This window comes from Pezoporus occidentalis, unplaced genomic scaffold (genome assembly GCF_034315485.1).
Source record: "Pezoporus occidentalis ecotype Australia unplaced genomic scaffold, CSIRO_AGI_Poc_V1 ctg1, whole genome shotgun sequence".
Classification (NCBI taxonomy): Eukaryota; Metazoa; Chordata; class Aves; order Psittaciformes; family Psittacidae; genus Pezoporus; species Pezoporus occidentalis.
The window spans coordinates 10,833,436-10,859,038 of NW_026912778.1; the positions used below are offsets into that span (position 1 = coordinate 10,833,436).

At 40.1% G+C, this 25,603-nt stretch overlaps 1 protein-coding gene across 5 annotated transcripts in view; it reads left to right on the forward strand.

Moving 5' to 3' along the window:
- Nucleotides 1-23,637, forward strand: part of STOX2 (storkhead box 2) — a 78,173-nt gene extending 54,536 nt beyond the window's left edge. For all 5 annotated transcript variants that reach the window (XM_062628635.1, XM_062628794.1, XM_062628937.1 and 2 more), the window contains 3 exons: nucleotides 3,557-3,709; nucleotides 11,126-13,391; nucleotides 17,931-23,637. In XM_062628635.1, coding sequence (XP_062484619.1) covers nucleotides 3,557-3,709; nucleotides 11,126-13,391; nucleotides 17,931-18,126 — 2,615 coding nt within the window. In that variant the 3' untranslated portion in view covers nucleotides 18,127-23,637. The remainder of the gene's footprint in view (nucleotides 1-3,556; nucleotides 3,710-11,125; nucleotides 13,392-17,930) is intronic.
- The last annotated feature ends 1,966 nt before the right edge of the window (nucleotides 23,638-25,603 follow it).

Sequence of the window (25,603 nt, forward strand, 5' to 3'; positions counted from 1 at the left end):
AACACTCAGTGGAAAAGAGTAAGGCTTAACTGGCCATAGTCCCTTACAAACCAGAAAGGCAGGCTGTCACATAAACCAGCATTTGCTGGCCATTTCAGTTGCATTTAAAACCATTTAAGTTATGATGTCACGGATTACTCTAGTCATCTTTGTGGGCAGGATGTGTATTACCCTGACATACTAACTATAGTATGCTTTGCTAGAGATTTTGTTGATATTAAGAAACTGACACTGAATGTTTTGTATTGATGAGTTATGTGCAGTATAATTAGTATTTTGGTGAAAGCTCTTGGCTTGTTCCTTTTGACAAGAGCCCGGTTTGCAGAGGTCAGATGTGCAGACTGAATGTTTTATGCACGCAGAGCAGGAGCCCTGCTTTAAAAGGAAAGATTGTGCAAAGTGCAAGGTTATTGAAATCCAGATAAACTTTATTATCTTAACTTGTACTTAGTTAACTTGTTCTGGCTGGGAATGATCCCAGAGGTGGATCTCTGCAGGCTCTTGGGAGTCAGCGTGGAGGGATGGGCTGATCCTTGTGCATGAGCAGAGTAACTGATCCAAGCTCTTGTCCAAGCATCCCTCTGGGGGCAGCTGTGAGGCTGAGAGCAAACCTATGTAAATCAACAGCACTTGCTAAGCTTCATGTATAACCTTCCTTGAGTTGCTTTCCCACTTCAGGAAAATGATTATGATATTAAGGCCTGTTCCTTACATATTAAATATCATTCTGATTACCTGTAAGTGGATTGGTCTGGGTTCAGGGAAGGAAGAAGATGTTCCTCTCACTCTTCCATCCTGCTGCCTCCACAGGTGGCAGTGTGAGTGCGTGCCTGGGAGTAGTCACAAGGATACTATTGCCATGGTGCTTTAGTTTTAAGAAATTGCCAGGTCTTTGATGATCCAGATAAAACACTCCAGGAAGTTACTGCCCTTCACGTGGATGCCCTTAAAGCTACCCAGGGAGTCCATTTCAGTGCCCAGTGAACCTGGTAGGATTAAACTTCATCTGAGGACAACATATGCCAATCTGTTTGACATTGCACTGAGCTGAACTTGGTAGTGCTGACAAGGGTATCCATGACACAGATAATCTCCATGTGAAAGACAGTAATTTCTTAAATTGCTTAGCCAAATCTGCATAATTCTTAAAATAATTCTGATCATTCTTAGATATGAAACTAATCACTAAAAAACCTGATCCCCTACACAAAGTGCATGGTGACTGTTGATCAAAGTCGGTAAACTTACATGTCTGGATGATTACAAAGATTCCTCTATGACAAAGTTCAAGCTGACAGCAGGTTTAGTTATGAATAAATAGTAATATAATAACTGTAATGTTCTTTAACCATTCTCAAATGATGGGGGAACAAATGGCGTTTGCTCATAAGTCCTGCGAAAGCAGCTCTCTTGCATTTACTTATAAGCTGCCTAAGATCATCTTGATTGCCATTGTCTGTCTGTAAAGCACATGGCATGAACTTTTCAGTTGTATATGAATGAAAAATGTTCAGAAAAGGTTATGTTTAAGGTCATCATTCTGTTGTCAGGTAAGAACTGTGAAAATCTGGGGTACACTGAGGAAGCCAGAGAAATGCTGCTGTGTTGGAATTGCAGCATTGATCTAGTCAGGCCTGGTTAAGCAGAAGCAATCAGGAGACAGCATACCACAAATGTGTGTTTTAAATCATTGTTGTATCTTGGGTAATGTGCATCACTGTTGTACAACAGACTGTACAACGGGCAAATTGAAAAATATTGCTCATAAGTCTCACTGAAGCAGTTATGCAATTTGCTACTCCCGCCAGTTTTTTTTTTTTCCCAAAGAACTGAGTGTAATGCAAGGTTAACTTGCATCAGTTTTAGAAACTGCCGTTCCCTCCTCTTTAGTAGACATAACGGGAATATAGAATTAGTAGGGCAAATATTGGATCCTCTAAATTGTGGGGGGAAGTTTGAATTTGAGTTAATTTCTACTATTTGATTCCTGATTTGATCACAAGGTATTGCTTCATGACAATAGAAACAGTGGGATTTTCCTGAGATTTCAAAGCCATTTAGGTAAAATTTAATCCCTGGCTATTGACTGACCTGTAGCCAGAAAAGGATTCATGGCCAAGCAGCCCTTGTTCTGTCTGTTACTCTTTATTTTTTCCACTGACAAAAGAAATTTTTGCCTTCTACTTCCCCTTATTTGAGATCGCTGGGGAACTGTTACCATTTCAAGCAGAGGTACAAAGCAGAATCTAAAGCATTTCTATACTTACATAAAATATGTAAAATGCAAATGTATATTTTGTTCTCTTGAGACCTCACTTGGAGTACTGTATACAGTTCTGGTGTCCTCAACATAAAAAGGACATGGAACTGTTGGGACAAGTCCAGAGGAGGGCCACGAGGATGATCAGGAGTCTGGAGCGCCTCCTGTATGAAGACAGGCTGAGAAAGTTGGGGCTGTTCAGCCTGGAGAAGAGAAGGCTGCGTAGAGACCTCATAGCAGCCTTCCAGTATCTGAAGGGGGCCTATAGGGATGCTAGGGATGGACTCTTCATTAGGACTTTAGTGACAGGACAAGGGGTAATGGATTCAAACTTAAACTGGGGAAGTTTAGATTGGATATACGGAAGAAGTTCTTTACTGTGAGGGTGGTGAGGCACTGGAATGGGTTGTCCAGGGAAGTTGTGAATGCTCCATCCCTGGTGGTGTTTAAGGCTGGGCTGAACAGAGCCTTGGGTAACATGGTTAAGTGTGAGGTGTCCCTGCCCATGGCAGGGGGGTTGGAACTAGATTATCCTAAGGTCCTTTCCAACCCTAACCATTCTATGATTCTATGTGTATTTGTGTAATCATGCTAATATTACCAAGTTGTAACTTCCGTAACTTTCATTTCTAAGTTCTTTTAATGATTTTTTAAGTATGGGTTAATGAATTCTTTTTAAAGACAACATGAGAAAAGTTACAGCAAAGTTATTCTTTCAGGCCATCCTGGAACCAGTGAAATACATATACCGTACAAAGACATTTTACGTGCAGATCCAGGAGAGATTTATTCAGGGTATCAGTCTTAAGGTGTTTGACGCTCTCATGCCTCTAAAGAATGTCTGTGCTTTATCAACTGAGTGCAAATGTTACTAAATTCTGTGAAATGGAAATGGTGGGTGATCCATGTCATGAGCCTTTGTAAGGGGAGTGAAAATCTCCCTGTTTATGGCCAGAGAAATACATGCAACTATTTTGTTTGTGCAGTTACCTAGCAGGATATGCAAGTACAAGGTTTTGCAACTGTGCTAATTTGTTAGCATTTTTTCTGAATCTGTCTATGGCACCCTTTGAGAAACTATGTCTGCATAGTGTATATCTCCCATTTTCCAAAGTTCACTATGTCAAAGTTTTGAAGTAAGCTGTTGAATGGTTTTCCATAGTTAGAGTATTATCTCCAGCTCAGTAACAAAGACCAGAGAGCTGTGCACATCATCTCCGATTATCTGTGCATCCTTGTTCTGTGAGCAGATGTTTAAACAAAACACTTCATTGCACATCTATTGTCTTTTTGCAGGTGATGTATCACCCATCAGCATGTCTCCCATCAGTCAGTCGCAGTTTATTCCACTTGGGGAAATCCTTTGCCTGGCCATCTCAGCAATGAACTCTGCCCGAAAACAAGTCACACAAGAAGCACTAATGGAGCACCTAACAACCTGCTTCCCAGGTAACTGGACATCAATAAATCATTGGTAAGATGGGCACATGTCTGTAAAAGGGCAGAATCTCCAATCCCTATCCAAAAGGTTGCTTATCTTTTTGGCTTGCTTAAAGCGGAGAATTTCTGTTCTTGACAGCCTGTTTTTCTTCACTCTTCTGGATGGGAATATTAAGCAATCCTGAGATGCTACCCAAAATAAAAGGAGGCTTTAGGATTCTAATAACCTTTCTTACGACCTTTTCTTTATTCTTAAACATACGGAGAATTGAGTTCTCTTTTGACAGGGCCATTCATGTGGGATGCATTTTGCAGGGTTAACTACTGTCCTAATGTAAACATTAAATATTACTTGTGGTAGTAAACAGCAAACTGTATCAGCTTGGGTCTTTTTTCAGACTGGTATCAAAATCAGCTTATTTGTGGTTTTTCTCACAAAATGAGTTCTTTATCATCATAATCAAAAGAGTTTAGGACTTCTGTATTAGTTATGGAGAACAAAGCATGTGTCATAACCAGAGCAGGCTTATTCCACCTTGTGGCTTTCAAGCCAGTTGTAAGCTAACTTGTAATTACTCTGTTGACATCATTCAACTAGTTCAAGTGTCATTGTCCAGTCTCCACAGAGATAACCTCATGGGGGTCCTTGCATAGAGCCGTCTCTCTTAAAAACAGTTTTCCCACATACTGTATTTCTTCCTTCACCAATCCAGGCTCTTGGAACTGGTGGGGTAAGTAAGTAACAGATTCCAATGATGATGACATGCCTGCTTCAGGGAAAGGTTATATTTAAATTGAAAGGAGATTGCCAGCCTGTTTTCCAGGGCTTTTCAGAGCCTTCTTGGCTTTTGCTTCTGTACTGCCTTTGCTTGAAAAATCTTTAAATTTTTATTTTTTTTTTTAACTTGACAGCTGTCTCCATGACTGAAAGGCTTGCGGAGCCATACATACGCTTGGTGTGTTCATAAATGCTGGTATACTGTTCAGAAGATACTCTTGTCAGCATTTGATAATATTAATTAAATGGTAGAATGAAAATGGCTTGGATTAAAGATACTGTAACATCAATAAAAAGGAAACCTATATTAAGAATGTACTGTTGAGTATGCTACTTCCGTACTGCAGTCTGTATCTGGAGTTGTTGAATCATGCAAAATGCATCTTGTAGAGTTATCTAAAAGGGTGGTGTAAAGGCATTGAGCAGAGGTTTACTGCTCCGGAAAGCACAACTCTTTCACTTGTGCTTTGTGTGATCCTAGCCAAGATGTTTAACTGTTCTGTGCCTGAGTTAAGAGTTGAGAACTAGTTGAGAAACTTCACTGTTGTACCTCTTTTACAGCTGTAGAAAGCAGCTAATTAAAAATGCTTCAGTAGGAAAACTACTGATGCATCGGCCTCATCTAGGCAGCCTAACCATAGCCATGTTTTGATGTGTTGAATTTTTTTTGCTTACGTTTCAGAGCAAGAGTTACTTAAAGCCTTGAAGGTTACGTGGCTTTTGCTGTAACTGGGACTAAATTCTGAGATTTTAAAATATAATGCTGGATTGAGAACTGTGTTTGGAATAAACAATTCCTTCTGGCATTTTAATAATTGCACTTTGGAAAAATGTACTGCAAGTATGTTTTGTAAATACTGGCTTTCTGTCCCAGTTTGTGTGTTTATTTATCCGGGTTTTTTTTGAGTATGCTTGGCTGATTTGAAAATAGGAGTAAAAGTTGTAAGGGATAGAATGCAAAGAAAACAAAGTTCACAATTATAATTCCATCTTAATTAATTTTGATGATTTTTTTCCAAGTCAAGTTTGCAAGTATTTTTCCAATGATTCTCTCAATACTTTTATATAACCATTATTGTATGGTGGAAATGATAATTTATTGGGGCATCCCTTGGGTTTCCCGGGAGCATGACTTGTGTGTTGTGCTATTCTTGCTAGATAGGACCATGCATCAAAGACAGTTCAGCAGGCTGGATTATTCTGTAGACTCTGCTCAGAAGCAGCCTGAGGCAAGTTAGCACACAGTCTCTTGCTGCCTTTTTATTTTCCACTAGCCACGAACATGTGCATCTCTCAAGTATGAGATTAAAAAAAGGAGAGCCTTGTTTTTCCTACCTCACTTCCCAAAATGTGAAGAAAATTATCTGAAAAAAAAAACAAACCCACCACTAAGCCACCCCTTGTTGTCCAGTTCTTCCTCTCAACAAAAATACCTTTCTCTCCCAGCCCTGACATGTTTAACACATACATGTTCTCTTGGTGTAGGAGCATTATTCAAAAATATTGTCCTTTCCAATAAACAGAACCTGTTCTTGTACTGATATTTTTCACTTGTCTGTCTAGACTCTCATAAATCAGACATGGCTTTTTGAGCCCTTATATTCACTGTGGCTATTTTAAAATATCTAATGTTCTCCCATATTCTGATAGTTTAATTTTCCTAATTAGGTGCTGATGCTCTGAGAGGAAGGAGAGAGCATTGCCATTGTAAATGTATCTGTCATTGTCATATAACCTCTCTGTATCTCACCCTGCAGCAGCACTTGTCTGCCTCTGTTGTTTGTGTTTTAATGAACAGATGCTTCACTGCGTTTCATGGAGTCTGTAAATTTCCTAAGACCCCAAATGCTATTCTCAAACTGCCTAAGAATAATAAACCTTTTTCCTCAGTGCAGGATCTTACACTTGCAGTTTAGCCCTCTAGTTTGCTGAGCCATTGTGCAGGCATAAATCTGGGCCATGGCTATATCTGAAATAAGGTATGCTAATTATTTATAACATCACATAGCAACCACTCCACATCCTTAACTAGTATTTCATGAGCCAATCAGAGTATTTCTTTTATCCCTTGTTAAGCCTTAGCATCAGCTCAGGAGAAAATCATTTTAGCAGAGTTAACACCATTTAAATACTACTTCAGATGTACTTTTCATGAATTTATTTTATTGAAAAACTTTGTAATGATAATGCACATCTTACTGGTGGCTTTTGTTGTTTGTCAGGTTTTTAGAAAAGCAAGAGGGCTCCTGCTGCATGTGCTCCCATTACTCTAACTTAGAAATAAACAATGAGATGTTTGTACAGCCCTACTTTGTAATTTATTGACCATGGTTTAAATCCCTTACATTAAAAGTGAATCTTTTAATTCCAGTATAAGGAGCTAAGAATGTAACCTCTGTTCCTGTGTTTGGCAGCCAGCCCCTCTTATCTGTATGAGCCTGGCTGAAGAAAGCATCAAGCCTTAGTCTATACTGCCTTTAGTTAAGGATTTCCCCACCACACCTTTTTTTTTCCTTCTCCAATTCTGACCATGTAGTTCTTAAAATAATTTTAAGGTGTTCAAAATTCTGGTGTAGAAAATGCTTATATATTGCATTAGGCTGCTTTTGAAGTAAACTGATTCCCGAAAGCTGTCAAATTCCTCTGACATTCACCTTCATAACTACTCACTCTTTAAATACGTGAAATGTATATGTAGCACTTAAACTAAGTGTTTTACATTAACTGAGTTCGCTCTAGGTCAGTGTTCTTTGTGAGCAGCAAACAAGACATAATCTTCTGTCTGAAAGCTCAGTGGATGGCATAGTAGACTCTCTTGAGATGCAGAAAATGTACATGTCTGATGATTCAGTGTCCAGACAGTTTCTGCTTTTGAATTATTAAACCACTACATAATCTTAAATAACACCGCTGCTGTCATGAAGTATTTTATGTGCTAGAGTCTCTAAACTACTGGGTTTTATCCTCTTGTCCCTATTTAATGGAAAAAGGGAGAGCATAAGGAGACTTCTGAATGCAGTGGGATAGATTACTTACACACATGGTGTGGGCAGGTTGCTGTAAAGAGAAAAGTCTTGAGAAAGCCAGGAAATTTGTATTTAAAATAGGAACGGTGGGAGCCACAGTAGTGTCATTGCTCCTGTCCAACATGGAGGAAAGCCTAATTTGAGTTAGGGCCTAGAATTAGCTGGCAATGCTGAGCACCAGAGATTTGCATCTGCCATCATCACTGCTGGCTTAGTGAACCATAGGGATGTGCTATATGCTCGGAGTAATAAAAGTGATAGTCCCCAGCTCCAGAGAGAAGACTGACACGATTGACTTCACAGCATCATTGACTGCTGAGGCACACTCTTTTTTCTTTTTTCTAATGGTGTTTATCTGCACATTCTCTGTTCTCAGGACTTAGTCAATTAATGTAAGTACTGTGCATCCAGTGCTTAGAGACTCATTTACCCAACACATTGTAGTCATCATGGTTTACTGGGTGGAAGGTACATATTACTATTTTTACCGTATATTTGCTGTGCATTTTTGCCTAAGTTAGTGTAAAATATCAAAGATCCATTTGAATCTCTTTCTTTGACTTTTCTGTAAACTCCTGGAGAATGTTTTCCTCTCTCTTATTTTTGTTCCAATGTTTTTGTAACCGTATGTTAAGAAAAGTTGTTAAGCAAAAATAAGGATGAAGAACCAAGTTCTCACAGCCAAAGGTAGGTATGTGTTGAGCTTTTGTTGTGTAAGCTCCTGAAGAGTGCAGTGGGTCAGGTTGTCTGTATAGAGACAGGAAGAGAGATTGGCTGCTGCACAGCAAGTGCATCTCAGTTGGACCAGGACTGGACCCTGCAGTGCATTTTCAGCACAGTATCAAGAGGCACATGAGTTTGAGTTCAGGATCATCCACTTGTGGTAATGTAGGACAAAATGTAAAAGGGATGGTATTACCCAAGCAGACACCGCAGGACTGAAGAGTTTAGATGATGACTGGTGGTTGTTATGGGAATTGAAATCACTCTTCATGTCCTGTGCTTTTCTGAACGCTTATGTGGAGGGCTCGCCAATTGCCACTGCCTCACAGTCCAGGGGAAGCTCAGCATATTGCTCTTCATTGTAGAAAGAGTTGGGACTGTGGACTAGGGAGGAGTAGTCCTTTTTTCCCCAGCTCTTTGGATTTCAGCTTTTCCCATCTGTTGCCATTTCTGGCATGTTTGCTCATCCAACAGTTCTGGGGGCTCTTTGTTAGTCTTCCTAGAATTATCACATAAATTGTGGACACCACGTGAAAGGGGGAGAAAATTCACATTCCTGATTCTTCATTTCATTTGCATATTTCTTCCAGTTTTCACTCTCAGTTATACTCTCAAATTCTATCCTTTCTTTACCTCTTCTGCTTCCTGTGTCTGGATCAGCTCAAGTCTTTCAGCTCAGTGGACTATGCACGAAATATATTTACTGCCCCCATGTACTTCTTGCTGGCACCTTCTCTATTGTAAATGCTTTCACTCATGTGTCCATGCTAGTCCTAACACTTTGCTGTTTCCACTGTAAGATTTTTAGTTACAGATATTACTGGTCATGAGCAGTATGGTCATGTCTCTAAATTCAAACAACATTCAAAGCTAGACATAAGAATACTTACTATGTTGCCTGCAACACAGTAGCAAGGAAGAGGGTGAGCTAAGGAATTGGTACAACTTTCCTATTTCTTGTCACTAATCTTTTGACAGTGCGTTGGTCACAGTGCCAGAGCCCTTGCTGTCACCCTCATGCTTGCTAACACAGGGAGATCAGTGAGCTTGCAGGCTCCAACCTTTGACACGTGGGAGAAGAGCTAGTGAGCAGACACTATGCCACTGGAGATACTCTGTTTGTGACGAGTACACCTGCTTGAGAATTTTCCATATAGTATATGCTTTGTTGACATTTTTTTGCATATGTTTTTGCTGTTCAGCCTGGAGAAGAGAAGGCTGTGTGGAGACCTCATAGCAGCCTTCCAGTATCTGAAGGGGGCCTATAGGGATGCTGGGGAGGGACTCTTCATTAGGACTGTAGTGACAGGACAAGGGGTAACAGGTTAAAACTTAAGCAGGGGAAGTTCAGATTGGATATAAGGAGGACATTCTTTCCTGTTACGGTGGCTAGGCACTGGAATGGGTTGCCCAGGGAAGTTGTGAATGCTCCATCCCTGGCAGTGTTCAAGGCCAGGTTGGACGAAGCCTTGGGTGAGATGGTTTAGTGTGAGGTGTCCCTACCCATGGCAAGGGGGTTAGAACTAGATGATGTTAAGGTCATTTCCAACCCTAACTATTCCATGATTCTCTATGTTATTCCATCAATTTCTGTTCTTTAGGATAGTTAGTTTGACTTGACAAGGCCCTGACCAATTGGAACTGAGTTGGTCTCCTTATGAGTAGTGGTGTTGACCAGATGACTTCATGAGGTCCCTTTCAACCCACTTTAGGTTGTTGGTTTGTTTGGTTTTTAATTGATTTTGTTGAAAACTAAGACCCAGAGTAAATAATATTTACTTTTTTGCTTTAAAATAGACCATCTAAACTTCTAGAAAAAAATTTCTCTGCTTCTAAAAATGTAAACCAAGTCAGTACCCAGTATTAAGTTAAAATACAAATGTATTTGAGTCAACAGAATGTATTGACTGAAGATAGCTTTTTCCACTGAAAATTTTGAAGGATTTCTATTTCTTATTCAGCATAAATGGATTTTTTTTTTAAACAAGCTTTTGAAAAATCTCTTGTTTCCTCAGCTCTAGATGGAACTTAATCCTGTGCACAGCAGATTTGGTCCTGCACCACTGAACCCAGTGGGAGTACTGGTGGTGGGAAGGATCATGCTCACAATGCCAGATCTACTATGTGGCTGATGTGGCATTGATGCAGAGTTGTCATACTTGTCCCTGTCTCCATATGTAATATATGCACTTAGGGAGTGTTCCTCACATCTTACATGAAAGGCAGGTAACTCTGAGAAACAAATTTTCAGTAGCTAAATCTGTAACTTCCATTATAGTGGAAAAGTCTGGGTAAGATGAACTGTATCACTTAGGATGTGTCTTTTTTTTTATGAGATGCTATAATTGAAACATGAACAAATCTGTTCAGGTTTGTGATAAAGGCACAGATTGGGGGAATGTTTTTTTTCTGTGTAGTATTCTTATGTGGAAAAACAATTTAGGCATCCAGAGTAACAACCACTGTTGTACACATGACTGGGCATTACAATAAATAGTTCTGGTGAACTGGGATATAAATATTTAATTGGAAGAAGAAGAAAAGTGAAACGTTTCCCCTGACACCCTTTGGCTTCCAGTAATTCCATCTTGTATCTTAAGGTCACCTGCAGAATGGAAGTGACTAGAAGTTCTCTCTCTCTCTCTTTTTTCTTTTTAACACTCCATTAATGGCTTCCTTTCTATTTAATTAATAATTGACATGTCTGAAGTGTAAGAGATAAATGGGAAAACAAACAGACGAGAGAATGCTTAACAAAATGCTTTACTGGAGTTGTTTGTTCATCATATTCCAGTTTGCACATTGGGAAAACCAGCTTTTTGTTGGGGAGGGAGGAGCCAGAGAGTCCTCCTGTATGGTTTTATGTACTCCCTGATATATGTTTACTGTCATTTCTAGGAGTTCCAACACCCAGTCCAGAAATCCTTCGACATACCTTGAATATGCTTGTACGGGAGAGGAAAATATACCCAACTCCGGATGGCTATTTCATTGTAACCCCACAGACTTACTTTATAACACCATCTCTCATACGAACTAACAGTAAATGGTACCATTTGGATGAGAGGATACCTGACAGGTCTCAATGTACCTCTCCACAACAAGGAACTATAACTCCCTCCACCTCGGGATGCGTCAGGGACCGAACACTACCCAAAAACCACTGCGACTCCTGCCATTGTTGCAGAGAAGACATGCACAGCATGCATGCATCTACCCTACAGAGGAAATCAGCAAAAGACTGTAAAGACTCATACTGTCCTCCTTCATTATGTCAAGTTCCACCTACTGAGAAAAGTAAAAGTACTGTCAATTTTTCATATAAAGCAGAGACACTCACAAAGCCTAAGGATGTAGAAAAGCAGTCTAAGAAATTCGGACTCAAATTATTCCGGTTAAGTTTTAAGAAGGACAAGACAAAACAGTTGGCAAATTTCTCTGCCCAGTTTCCTCCAGAGGAGTGGCCGCTAAGGGACGAGGACACTCCTACCACTATACCTAGAGAGGTAGAAATGGAGATTATCAGGCGCATTAACCCAGACTTGACTGTGGAAAATGTCATGAGGCACACTGCACTAATGAAGAAACTTGAAGAAGAAAAAGCTCAACGAAGCAAAGCAGGATCTTCAGCTCACCACAGTGGACGAAGTAAAAAGAGCAGGAATCACAGAAAGTCTCATGGGAAATCGAGGTCACACAGCAAGACTCGGGTGTCCAAAGGAGACCCATCAGATGGCTCTCATTTGGATATACCTGCTGAAAGGGAATATGAGTTCTTTGATCCCTTGACTCGATCCCCACGAGAAGGCTGTTTTATAATAGAGCACAAGGGAGATAATTTTATAATGCACAGCAATCCTAACATGATTGAATCTCACTTTCCCATGACACCAGAGTGGGACGTGTCTGGTGAGCTGGCCAAAAGAAGAACTGAAATGCCTTTCCCTGAACCTTCCAGGGGAAGCTCCCACTCCAAGGTCCACCGGAGCCACAGCCATACACAGGATAGAAGATCAAGGAATGAGCGGTCCAGTAAGGCTAAAGAAAGGTCTAGATCCATGGATAACTCCAAGGGACCTCTGGGCTCAGCTACTTTAGGCACACCTGAAGATATGGGTGAAGGCTGTAGCCCGGATGACCAAACTACTAGCCAAACTTACATTGATGATAGTACGTTAAGGCCATCTCAGTCACTCAGTCATCAAAGGGCTCTGATTTCATCTGCAAGCTACAAAGAGACTTGCGTCCCTGAAAAAGCTAGTGGCAGTGTAGAAACCCCCAGTTCTTGTAGCCTATTGGAACAAAGCAAGCCTACAGAGAATTTGCCATCATATAGCGAGCTCAACTCCTGCACAACAAAATCTGCAGTCGATGACTATTTTCAGTGCAACACATCCAGTGAGACTGTGCTTACTGCTCCATCACCACTGGGAAAGAATAAAGAGGATCATGATACGCTGACAGGGACAGATGGGCTCAAAAAAATGACTCCCTCAGAAAGACAATCTCAGCATATTGCTAGGGAGCCTGGGGTGCACAAAGAGGAGTCCCCAAAGGGCCCAAGCAGTGGTTCAGTGATTGCTGGCCAAACTCCAGAGGTGATTGCAAATGGGCGGCTTGTTCAACATCATAGTGCTGAATCAAGCAGCCTTGATAAAAGGAAAGAAATATTTAGCAAGGATACACTCTTTAAACCTCTGCACAACACTCTTTCTGTGAATAGTTATCATAAGTCTAGCACACCCCTGCTAAAGCCCCATCAAAAGACCCCCTCTGACACATTGCCAGTCAGATGTGAGAAACTTGAACAAGCGATAGTAACCTCAGTTACACAAGTCATGCCCGTTTCTCAGAGACAGCAAGAGACAGCTGGAAACCAGGAGGCCTCCTTTGACTACTACAACGTATCTGATGATGACGACTCAGAGGAAGGAACCAACAAAAATGCCGAGGATGAAAAGAACAGGGATGATGTTGGTACGATGCAGTGGCTCCTAGAGAGAGAAAAGGAGAGGGATTTGCAGCGGAAGTTTGAGAAGAATCTTACTCTTCTCACCCCAAAGGAAACAGACAATAGCAACAACCAGAGAGCCACTCACTCAGCCCGCCTGGACAGCATGGACAGCAGCAGCATTACTGTGGACAGCGGGTTCAACTCTCCACGGTAGGACTGCCACATTCATTGCAGCTTTGCAGACTAGAAAGCTCCATTTATAAGTATATGTGTGTGTGATATTGGTGACAGAATATAGGGCTGTATTAAACAATTTCACATTTTCAGACAGTGTTTTCTACAGCTCTAGAATCTGCCATTCAGACGTGTGGGTTTCAGTGTAAGCAGCCAATAACCGTTGCGGCACTGACTGCATTACTTTTTGTGTTTGCTGAAAACTCCCTTGCATCATTTTTTTCTTTATTGAACTTGTGTTTGCATTTAGAATAGATGGGATGAGCTGCTGCATACTCCCCCCTTCCCTTTCCCTCTAAGATACTACCAAGACTAATTGGAGGACTAGACATAACTAAGCAGCATAATTTTTGCCTCAGACAAAAAAACCCACCAACCAACAAACCAGAACAAAAGCCATGATGATTGGTTTGGGTTTGGGCATTTTGTTTCTTTTCTGAAAATTTGTGGAAGTGTCCCTATCACCGTTGCAAACTGTTGAGACTGGAAAAGCTACTCTCCCCACAGAGCTGAAAGTGCTCAGGATATTTGAACTTCAGAAGTGGCCCAGCACTGCATCAGCAGAGAGGGGGGTGCTATGCCTCTAAGATATTTGGGGAAGAGTCCAGATGCTTGTGTGTGGTGGTGCTGGTTAGTCATTTCCATTTCAGTGATACCGGGCGTCGTGGAAGTCTCAGTGTGCTAGGAGTCTTACAGGCATAGGGAGGAGTTGCTGGTGTGTTCCCTGTCTTGGAGATTTCACAAGCTCATTTCCAGGTTCAGAATCCTCCATACAAGCCTTCTTCCTTCTCTCTGACCTTTGACAGTCCTAGGTCCCTACTGGGATGGAGCTTGACTGCCTTTGTTTGCCCTGGATAGCAACCCATCAGAGTTCAGAACAGCGACTCCAAGAGCACAGAAATCATTTGCAATAGTAATTCTTTTATAGGGTTTTACTTAAGCTTTAATTATTTATTGTCTCTGTTTAAAAATAAAACCTCCAAGACTGGATTTGTATTAGGTGAAAGAAAATTGCGGTTTTGGGGTTTTTTTGGTTGGTATGTTGTGTCCACCCTCCCTTCCCTCTCCCCCCTGCAAGGTGTTCTTATTCCTCAGAATTACTTTTATTTTTTTAATCTCCAGTGAAGGCTCTCAGAAAGGCACGCAAAGAATTTCCTGCTTCTACACAGGACTGAATTTCATTTTCAGTTAAAGTCACATCACATGGCTACTCCCACTTGATGTTAATGACAAGGCAGCAGTTACTGGGCCTGCTGCAGCATGCAGTGATTATCAAACTAGAGCTGGCTTTTAACATATGTTTCATTTTCCTGAGTAACAGGTTTGAAAAATAATTTGAGTAAATTGTCCCACTTAAGGTGAGCCCAGCTTAAAAAAGAAACTTAAGAAGGTTTCGAGTTTGTTCTTGCTACTGATTGTTCTGCAGATGCTTGGTATCTTTCTCACATACCATCTTGCATCTTGTACACAGCAATTTGCACTGTTCTCTTTTAAATGTAATCTCTTCTTTTAGCTGAAGTGCTATACTTGCAGTCAGTTTTTGTGGGGGAGTGTGAGGTGGTGGTTCATTCTTGCACAGCCTGACTCACTCCGCAGAGTGCATTTCACCTTCAGGATAGGACGTTGACTGGATAAAACTCAGTTCTTGGACTACTTATGCTAGCTGAATATCAGATGTATGTCTCTGGTTAATGCAAAGGTAGACATTTCATTCCCTACTTATTTACACAAAAGCTAAAATTTCTGTTGATGTTAAACTTAGCAAGAGAACAGAACATACCGAGCATACTGGATTTAGTGCTGCTATACCGCTTTGTTTAGATGAAAAGGAAAGCAAATAAGCAGCTTTTAATAATCATTGTGTTCTATGCATTTCTTTTATTTTACTATTATTAACAAATGCCTTTTTTTTGGCAAGGTCACATAAAGTTAGCTTTTTGTGAAAAAAAAAAAAGCCAACATTTTGTGTGGTTTTCTTGCATATTTGTTTTGTAAGACCAATGGATAGTCTGGATATTTCAAAGGCTTTTTCATGAGCTTTGCATCAGAATTATTAAACTGGATAATTTTGCTGAGTTTTGGTCATTTCTTCGTATAAGTCTATAAAAATATATTGAGCTGAGGGTGAATTCAGCCCTTTGGCTATAATTGCAATCCTGTTTTACTTTCCTGCCTTATAACAGAAATGAACTGCACAACCTTTTTCCAGGAAATACAAAAAAGCCACCCAGCATCCATCTGGTAAGATTCACCTAGATCTGACAATGTCCATTAGCAGATGCCTAGGGAAGAATAAAAGAACAGGATGTGCATGTAGTGATATTCCTCAGGTAGACTCTTCTAGCAGTGGTATATTTTCATTTAAACTGAAATGTACAGTGTTGCTTTGGGAATCAAAACTACCAATTCCACACTGTGAAAGAAAAAGTATATTTTTAAAGTGTGATAAAAAAGGGGCATTAAAAAGCCCCAAACAAACAGAAAAACCCCCAAAACCCAGGGTGCAGTTAAAGAGATTTACAATGGTCGTTTGACTTCAATTATTTTGTGTGTTAATTCGTGAGCACATCACCATTGGGAGGACAACCTCAGAGTCTTTTGTTCATTGCTTCTATGCAAGTTGTATATATAATAAAACTTAGATGTCAATATTAATTTTATTCCTTTATTTTTCGAGCTTATATAATACTGCTGCTCTTTTGTCACCTAAAGAAAGAGCTAATCTTAGCATTACTCTGCATGCAAAATTCTCACTGCAGTCTTTGTGTATACATGTTGTTATGGTCAGTTTGTAATACCGGAATTGAAAATGTTTGAAGATCTGGAATTGGTGGTCCCATAAAGAATGATATAATACTGAATGATCTCAGGAAAACAAAGTTTGCATCTATTTTCATTAAGAAGCAGAGGGAGGGGAATCAAAAACGGAGGAACAGAAGTGCACCACACGTCATTGCAGCTCACAGAGATCTCTTGCTGTGTGTGTCAGCCATCATAGCTGTTTGGAAGTATTGACAATAAGGTGATAATTGGCAGAAGATGATCAGAACCAATTTGACCAATTTAAAAGATATATGGGAGTTTTCCTAAAAGCATAATTGATTTTCCAGATTTAGTCAGTTTAAGATGATTTAAATCTCCCTACAGCTAACCAAGTTGTTTCTTCCTTCCCCTGTGCCATGCACTGACACATTTCTCCCCTGCCACATCCAAAGGTGTTCATTCCTACTCTTCCTCTGATGCTAGTACTAATTTTTTTTAATCTTTTTTTTTTGTTGTTCTTTTCTTTCTTCTTAGGGCTAGTATTTAACTGAGAGCAGTCCCTGATCTGGCTGGCTGCAAGGCTCAGCATCAGGGAAGCAGCAGGAACATGTGGCAGGGTCAGGTCCACACAAGGCAGGCAAGAGCTGCCCCTTTCAGTAGCAGGTAAATTTAGGTTGATTTTAAACTGACTATGAAATTCTGTCATTAGTATCTTTGTTTCTAGTGCTTATTTAAGAAACCCATTCAGTTTTCTAAATGTATTCTGTCAGCATCTCCATGGCAAGTGGTGATGTCATTTTGCAAAGAAGTAGGGAAGGATACATAATCAGGGGCCACATGACTGTTTGTAAAACAAATATGTCTGCACAGAAACACATTCTTTGGAGATGAAAAAAATATTAAGAGCAGAAAGATAACAAAATGTAGTAGCGGTAAAACTAGCCGTAGCATATCTTGACTGAGTTTTTTAAAAGCTGTCTTTTTAAAAGACTAAAATACAGGCTCCTCTGTGTACACAATTAGATGTATCATTAAAAGGTTTAGTCTTTAAAAGTGCTCAGTGTTCTGTCCCTCCCATGGATAACCGACATGTTAGAACTGAAGGAATGTTGTCCATTTAATGAATGAAATAGCAGCACTAGTTGTTGTGTAGAGCATGATCACAGACAAGGCAGTTAAGATTTGTCAGCATCTTATCAGTTGCAGTTGCTTCAGCTTCAAAGCAAAATTTAAATGTTGTATTCAGAAGCATTGTGGGTTTAATGTAAAGTACCATTTTTAGTTAATATTTTGTGTACAAAAACGTAAGTAGAACAGGAGACAATAAAGGAAGCTGTGTTACATGATTGCTCTCCTAGCTCTGCTTAATCACAGAGCTGATTTGATGAAGTTATGTTGCAAAAATGCATCAGTCAGGGAAGAAAATTAATATATTCCATATGCAAAATGGAAGCTATTTCCTTGAGTGAAAAATCCAGATGCTTGGTACTGGTTCAGCTTCCAGTTTGTGTGACAGCTTCAGCTCGACTTAGTGCTATGCCTATGTTACAGTATGATGACTGCTGAGTACCTCTGGAACCCATTTTGGAGGAACATATGTGTACTGTCAAAATGAGATGGTTCATTGATGTGACATTACATACAAACACAGGAAGCCTATTATAAAACACTCTATTCTCCTTTCCTGTCTTGTCAATAGATATATAGGCATGTCGTATATGAGCATGTGTACATATTTCTTTTCCGTTCTAGTACTCGTGAGAGCCTGGCATCCAACACTTCAAGTATTGTTGAAAGCAACAGACGTCAGAACCCAGCTCTGAGTCCTGCACATGGTGGCGCGGGCCCAACATTCAACTTCCGAGCCACTGCAGACCCACCCACAAGTGAAGCTGAGAAACTGCAGAAACCTGCTAACTGCCTGCAAGCTTCTGTCACTAGTGTCTGATAGTCATCCTGCCTCAGATCTTCTGTCTTGTTCTATACAGCAAAGTTTACGACACTGGGACTGATGTTTACATCTTTGGGGAAAAATAAAAAAAAAGCATCTCAACCACAGTTTTAGTGTTTACTTAAACTGTGCTGCTATGTAGACTAGGGCAACAAAGAAATCTTTATTTCAAGGTATCGCTTTTCACATTTGCGGCTCTGTAGCAACAGAATAGCAGTAGGGATAATATGTACACTTTTTGCTTCACTTAATTGTAACTGAGCACATATATGAAAGTCTAGACACTGTAAGTGTAAATCTGCATTTTCAATGTCCATGCAGTTGCCAACTTCATTTTAAAAAAATGCCACAGATGTGTGATGCCCCTGGTCAGAGGCTAAACTCTGCTGCAGAGTTGATTGTTTTTTGCTTCAGAAACTGAGCCACTGCTGAAAGTAACCAGGCAGGATCACCATGAGGAAAAACAATGCCAAACATGACAAGTGATGACCTCAGCTCTATCTGTGAATTATTAATACTAGTCAGTCATTTTCACTGTGCGTTCTTGTGACACAATTCTGCAGATACCCATTTAAGCGAGTAAAAAGAGGTTTGGGGTTTGTTTTGGTTTTTTCCAAGTATGGAGGGTGGGAAGGGAGACGCTTCTGCTTTGTGTTTCAAAAGTATGAGAGATGTTTACTTAATGAGACATGCTACTTGACCTTCAATACTCACAAATGAGGAGGTGGGCCTTTGCATGGGGGGGGAGTGGGGAGGGAAGGGGAAGTTATAACTGTCATGAAGCCACAATGTGGAGTGACACAAAATACAACAAATGTCTTTGGTATAAATCAAGTACTTAAAAAAAAGGTAATCTAATTCTTGTGTCACTTCCGGTATTGCAACTTGCCATTAATATAGGAGTCAGGATAACTAATTTCTTGGAACAAAAATACTCTTTATGATATAAATGACAAGTATGGCCTGAAGAATTGATTTCTTTCTAGTGGAAGGACATAAATCTATTTTATGTAGCTTATTAAATAGAATGCCTAAATTAGGCTATTAAAAATAGCATACATCGTAGTGATTATCAGAGAACAAAATTTAGAGAATTATAAACTTCTGGCCTTTTTATTCAGTGGATGTTATTTGCAATTTAGCATTTTATGGACACATCTGATTTCTGGAAATTAAATGTGTCCACATGGTTGGCAGTAGAAATCTTGAGTTCTGTTCATATGGTATATCCTAATTGCTCTCCCCTAAACTGTTACTCCAAAGTAATTAGTATTGTGCTAATTACCGCAGAGTAGCTTCTAAGGATAGCTAAATTCCAAGAGTAATTTGTAGGTGTAGGGTCACATTCTGCTCTGTTACTCATGCAACCTGGTAGTGCAACAAACTGACTTCAAATTTAACTTTTTTTTTTCTTTCTTTAAATCAGAACAGATTAATTGGTGGAAGAATAATAAAGATACTAAAATGTTCAACAGCCCAAATTGTTGCAAAGCAAAGCAACATTTACATTGTCTAGCTCTTGTAGCACACAGGTATGAAACCGAACTATACATACTGAAAACCAGTATTTTCATCAGGTTCTGGTGAGATATATTACTCTGTACACAATATCATTTGAGCTTCACTCATGTTCTCCATTGTCATCAGAAGCCTTATGTTACACAGTTGGATATCATTCATTTACTTATAAAATGGCTTTCTAACTCTGGACACAATCAGTTTCCTGTTCTGTCAAGAACACCCAGTCAATGCACAGGTCTGTTTTCCTTGGTTTCACTGTATAATTTCCATTTCATAGGAGCAATAAGACCTTTCAGTGCACATAAAGAAAATTATTGTGCTTTTGGTTGGTTATCAAAGTCACTTGGCCTTTAGCCTTCTGCCTTATCATACCTTCCAAGATGTGCTCTAATTGCCATATAATGCTTTGCATGACGCATCTTATTATTCAATATGTAACTCCAGCCGTACTTTTTCCATGCAAACTGTACAGTCAGAGTTTTTGTGGGGAATTGTTATATACTATGCAGTGGCTGACTGTGATTCTGTTTCCAGGATGAGCTCTGACATCAGTAGTATGTATCAATTCAGTAAATAAAAATGTCAAAACGATAAAGAAATTTACAGTGATGATCTGAAGTACTAACGGCAGCATTAAAATGTGAACAGCAGAAACAAATTTCACCTTTGGGAGAGGTATTTGTCATAAATGAATCAGAATTTATGCAGGCAGCTGGTTGTACAGAGGACATAATTCCAACAAAATATGATGGTACATACATATAAACTGTGTAGTATGATATTTCCTGAAGTTTCCAGAGACCAGCAGACAACATAAATGTCATATTAATGTTGACATGGCATTGTATCAATATTAATGTGACTCTTGGAACATGGAATGTAAACAGAAGTTTCAAATAGAAACGTTCTAATCTTGAATTTTATTTTTCTTTTTCCTTTTAATATCAACAATGGAATATAAGGAAATTCCATCTTGAGGTTCTAGTAACAAAGCCGTGAGAGTGGAGCTTGAGTGCTTTATGTCACCCTAATCCTTTGATGAAATCATAGCCTTGTATTACGTGGTTGCTTATCTATCATTCTTCTTCTAATGTATCAATTTAAAGGTTTACAGAGTTAGATTAGGTTGAATCTGTGTTGTGTTCAACTGTAAAGGGTCAACACAAATCTGTCGGCATTTTGCACACTTAATATGTATTATTATAATACAACATGTTACTTTTATGGTAATTTTTTTTACACATATAACTACCTCCATGAATTTGATGAAATGCAGCAACATGAAAAGTGTATTGTACAAAGCAAGGTTAAAAACTTTGAAGCATTAGGTCATGGCGTTCTCTTGTGTGTCAATGCTTGCATATGAAGTCATCATGTCTCCATTGCCACAGTTTCCTTCTACAGTATTAAAAATCTGGCTATTAGATGAGTCACTTTAAGACTTTGACAAGGCTGCATAATTGGGGTAAAAGTGAAAAGAAGGCTGAAACCTTCTGTCCTCTCCCCAGTTACTGCTAAAATTTCTGCCTGGTAGAACTTGAAAATGTATTTGTAATTTAGCAAATTAGGAACATCTACAGTCTGTGAAATATGATTGACGGTTTGGGGTTTAACAGAAGACACTCTGGGTATTTTCTTGGCAGCCTTCAAATACTTTGGGCCCTATTCTGCCTCCGTCTTTGTCAACATACCAGGTCATGGTTTCTCTGAACTGGCAAGGGTGTTAAAACAGCTCATCCTTTAATGATAAACCCTGTTCTCTAGGTTGTGTACATCTGAAATGCTTGCTCCTATGGAAATTACCAACAGCCTTTAATTGTCTTGGCTGGGAGCAGTATTAGGGTCCCTACTCAAGGTATGTGCCTGTTGCTCAAAGAACATGGGCGAGTTTCCAAGAAAAATCAAGCTAGCTTTTGAAAAGTAGCCAGCTGCAACAAGCCACCTTTCAGGAGGGAAGCAAGAAGGATTTTTCCAAAAACCAAAGGAAGAAAGTGGCAGTTGAACCTAAGCAGATCACATTTATATACAAATCTTGATTTATGAACACCTTTCAGCAAACCTAGTACCATTATTCTAATGCAAATTAATACACAATCATCAGTTGAGCTAATTTTGCCATTTTAAGGGTTTCAGTTAAAAAAAGGTAAGAAATCATTATCCATTTGACTTCTTGCACCACTGTAAAATGTCTGCTATGTGCAAAACAATGTTCATTCAACTTTAAGAAGTAAAATGTACTGGAAAACAAATATTTTAATGAAAACCATGGCCTAAGTGCTTGACAGCAGTAGTTACTAGAAAAGAGAATAAGCAAACCAGTATTCAGAGGGCATCATAAACATGGATAATACTTGGCACTTACATCACACCTTTTTGCCTGAGGGCCTCGAAGCCCTTGTCATGGCACCAGCTAAGCCTGGCAAGCCTGTGGGGTTCACTGGCCCTGCTTAATGTTCAGGCACATTGGAAAACATGAAGGCCAGAGTCTGCGGGATAATTTATTAATCAGTTGCTTTCTCAAAGTTACTGGATTAAATTTAATAGTTAACCAAAGCGTTTATTGTTTATACTCTGAAGTTGCTCTTTGATACGTTCAGTTTAAGTAACAGAGAAATTACTTTGCAGTCCTGCAAAGACTTTTGGATTAGCAGTGCCAAAACCAAGTTTTCCGTCACATGAGTACTGCCAGCGGTGGTTTTAGAAGCAGTTATTTCAATTAGAAATTTGTTTTTCAAATACATTTCACAGAGCTCTTTCCGACATGGTTGTTCAAATTATTATGCTGAGAAAGCAAATAGCAGTCCTAATCTGGTGTTGCACCCACGGTTTACAATTCTCTTTGCTCCTCTGAAGAAAACTGTACAGTATTAGAGAGAAAAGTTCTATTTTTTACAAAGTTCTTTAAAGAAAAAGGGTATATATCTAAAATGTTCCCCCCAGCATAAGTAAAGTGCATCGGTACTGCATGAGAAGCGTGCAGTGGACCCACCAAAAGCCAAGCTGGTGCTAGAAGAAAACAGGACTATCACACTTCTTATATAGCGGCGCTCTAAACGGTGGTTTATGCAGGTGCAAATCTGTCATAACTCCCCTGATCTCCCACGGATCTGACGGAGATGGGAATGGGTCGTTAACTCCATTGAAGCTCAGTTCTGAGCTGAGGGTTTCCGTGTTCCTCCCCCTGCCCCGAGACACTTAAGTGCAGAGAAGGAGCAGAAGGCCACCCGCACGCACGTGGCTCTGGAAGGGCAGCCTGGGCACAGCCACCCAGCCAGGATGCTGCGACAGCCACCGCGTGTGTCCCGCCTCGGAAGGGAGATCTTTTGAGCGAAACGCCTGCCTTCGTGTTGTATAGCGGTCAGAGCCACCCAAAGGACACCCACCCAGAAGTATGAAAGGGCCCTTGGAGTAATTGGCACAGATGTTACTTTTATATGTGGAGGAAATTTAAGTTTAAAGGGATCATGATTCTGCAGGTAATTTTCTGTGAGTGACTGAATGTGGCTGTTGCATTAGGTTTAAATGAGTTAATAAATGCAAGTGGGACTTACTGTATGTTAGAAGGGAGTTTTGCAGCCAAGACTGCCTTGTATAAATGTGTTTGCACTGAAAAAAAATAATTAAAAAGTTAACTTGGTCTCTGGTTGCTGTAAAGGTCATCCAAGATGGATGTTCTGTTTATATTGTATAGTATTTCATATGAAATAATTGCAGTTCATGAAATGTCTTCCCTAACGTTACTGATTTATAACAGCACATTTGTAACATGGTTTTTATTGTGTCAGTGTACCATATTGTAAATGATGATTACTTGTCATGCTTAGTATAATAATTTAAAGGAAAAAAAAGGACAGGGATTTTTGTAAGTCTATATTTGAAAGTCCCTCCATATGGTAATATTGTGTTCATGTTGTTTATGTAGTGTTGTGTGAAATATCCATTTTGGATTGTGTTACTTTTTAAAATATTAAATAACATTTGGTTATATGTTTTAAGTGGATTCTTTGCATCGACCGGTGGTTTTTAGAGAAAATACTTAACATTTCCATGTAACACACTGTTTCTCTCCCTCACTTAGGAAACCTTGCACAACAAACCAAATACCTCAGGAAAACAAGGGTTGTTAACAACTTGATGTTTTCATGTATGCTCTGTAAAAGGTCTCCGAGTCATTCTAGTAAGAGCACATGGGAGAAAATTCACCAATTTTGAAACATCCCAGTTTGGACTGGACATGAAGGTGATGGGTGCAGCGGCAGTGTGATCCCCACTGAACCTGTGAGTGCCCAGTTGAGTGCACCCAAGCTCCAGGAAATGAGAAGTCCATTGGGGCATCCTGGTGCCAAGCAACAGCTGTCAGGTCCCTCTTTTCCTCTTCCCTTCGTACTCATGAGCCAAAGGAGGACCTGGTGCATACACCCCATAGAAAGGGCTCTAGCAAGGAGGTTTTTTCACATTCTTAAAAAAGAATAGTAAGTTTTGTTTTCCACACTGTGACAGCAGCTGATTGGAAAGGCCCAAGGGGACAACGTAACATTTTGTCTGCCTTCTGTCACCACTTGGAAGAAGGTTTTGAGAAAGTTTAGGCTTCAGGAGTTTGCAGTTTTGCCTTGAGGACTGCTGTTTGCCAAGGTGAGCTGTGAGTATTTGCAAGATGTATAAGATAAAAAACAAAACAGCATCTGTTGGAAGTAGGTGCTGTTCTAAGCACCGTGGCTTGTCACCTGCTAGTGATACATACCGTTACCGTGCTGCTTGTAGTCTTTGTTGGTTCCCCTTCCATCTCCTTGGAATTGTGGAATTTTAATTATTGGGGAATGGGGGGGGGGGAAGCCAAAGCCAGGGAGGGGTTGATCAGGGCTTTGTGCTGGCACTGACCTTGCACAGGCAAAGCCAGTTTTGGGTGGTTGTCAGAATGAGACTTTCAAGGCTTTTTTAGTATTGCTGGAGAAGTTTGCAAGTACTGTTTCCTCCTCACAGAGAGCTCTGCTTCTTTCTCTGTCCTGATGGAGGGCTCGTATTTTAGGTGATAGATTAGTCCGATCATTACCTGGAAAGAAGCTACTGTTGTCCAAACCTATCACAACTTGCACTTCAAAACTTGCTTAGAAACACGGCTTTAGTTCTCTTTATACTTTGCTGACAGGTGAACTGAAAATTTTAAGCAAGTGACATGTTTATGGTGCAACATGGCATATGACATACTTAAAAAACATCTAGGGCTACTGTTCATCTGAAGAACTATTCCCTTGCTGTTGGATCATGCCTTTCTGCTGGGAGCATTGAGTCAAAACAGCAGATTTCCATCCCTCTATCTAGAGATATCTTACATCTGTAACATGTTTTAAAGGTCTCTCTAGACTTTCCTCCATCCGCGTCTCAACTGTTCCATCATTCTGCTGTTTTCCTTCCAACCCATTTTCTGTATTGTCCTTCTTCCATTTTACTTTTATTCCCATCTCTCAGAATCTCCTGCTCCTTTTTCACATTTATCCTCCTTCAGGTTGGGGGAGGGGGGGGTTATCCACACATTTCTTGACATGAGATGTCCTCCACTCATTTTCTCACCCTCCCCTCTCAAATGTCACCCTAATGCTATAGTGTCTTCTCACCACTTTTCCGTTACTTTCTCTTTTTCTCTCTCCCTGCTCATTGGAAAGACTCAGAGAGGAAAGGGTGATCAGCTGCTTCAGGACAGGCGCTCCTGTCAGCACTTCCCTTCAAGCCACGCTGTTGCAGGTTTGTGATCTTAAAAAAATTTAGGAGTGTAAATATGCCCCCGCTTCCAGTCCCTTCTGTTCTCTTCTTACTTCTGACTGCTGCTCCTTTTTTTGACTGTGTGTTTTTCAGCCCAGCATCCTTGTGCTTTACAGGCTTAAAGAGGAGACCCAAAACCCTGAACAGCACTGCAACAGGTGACATTGGTCTCCCTCAGGGCACCAAGCAAGGCCAC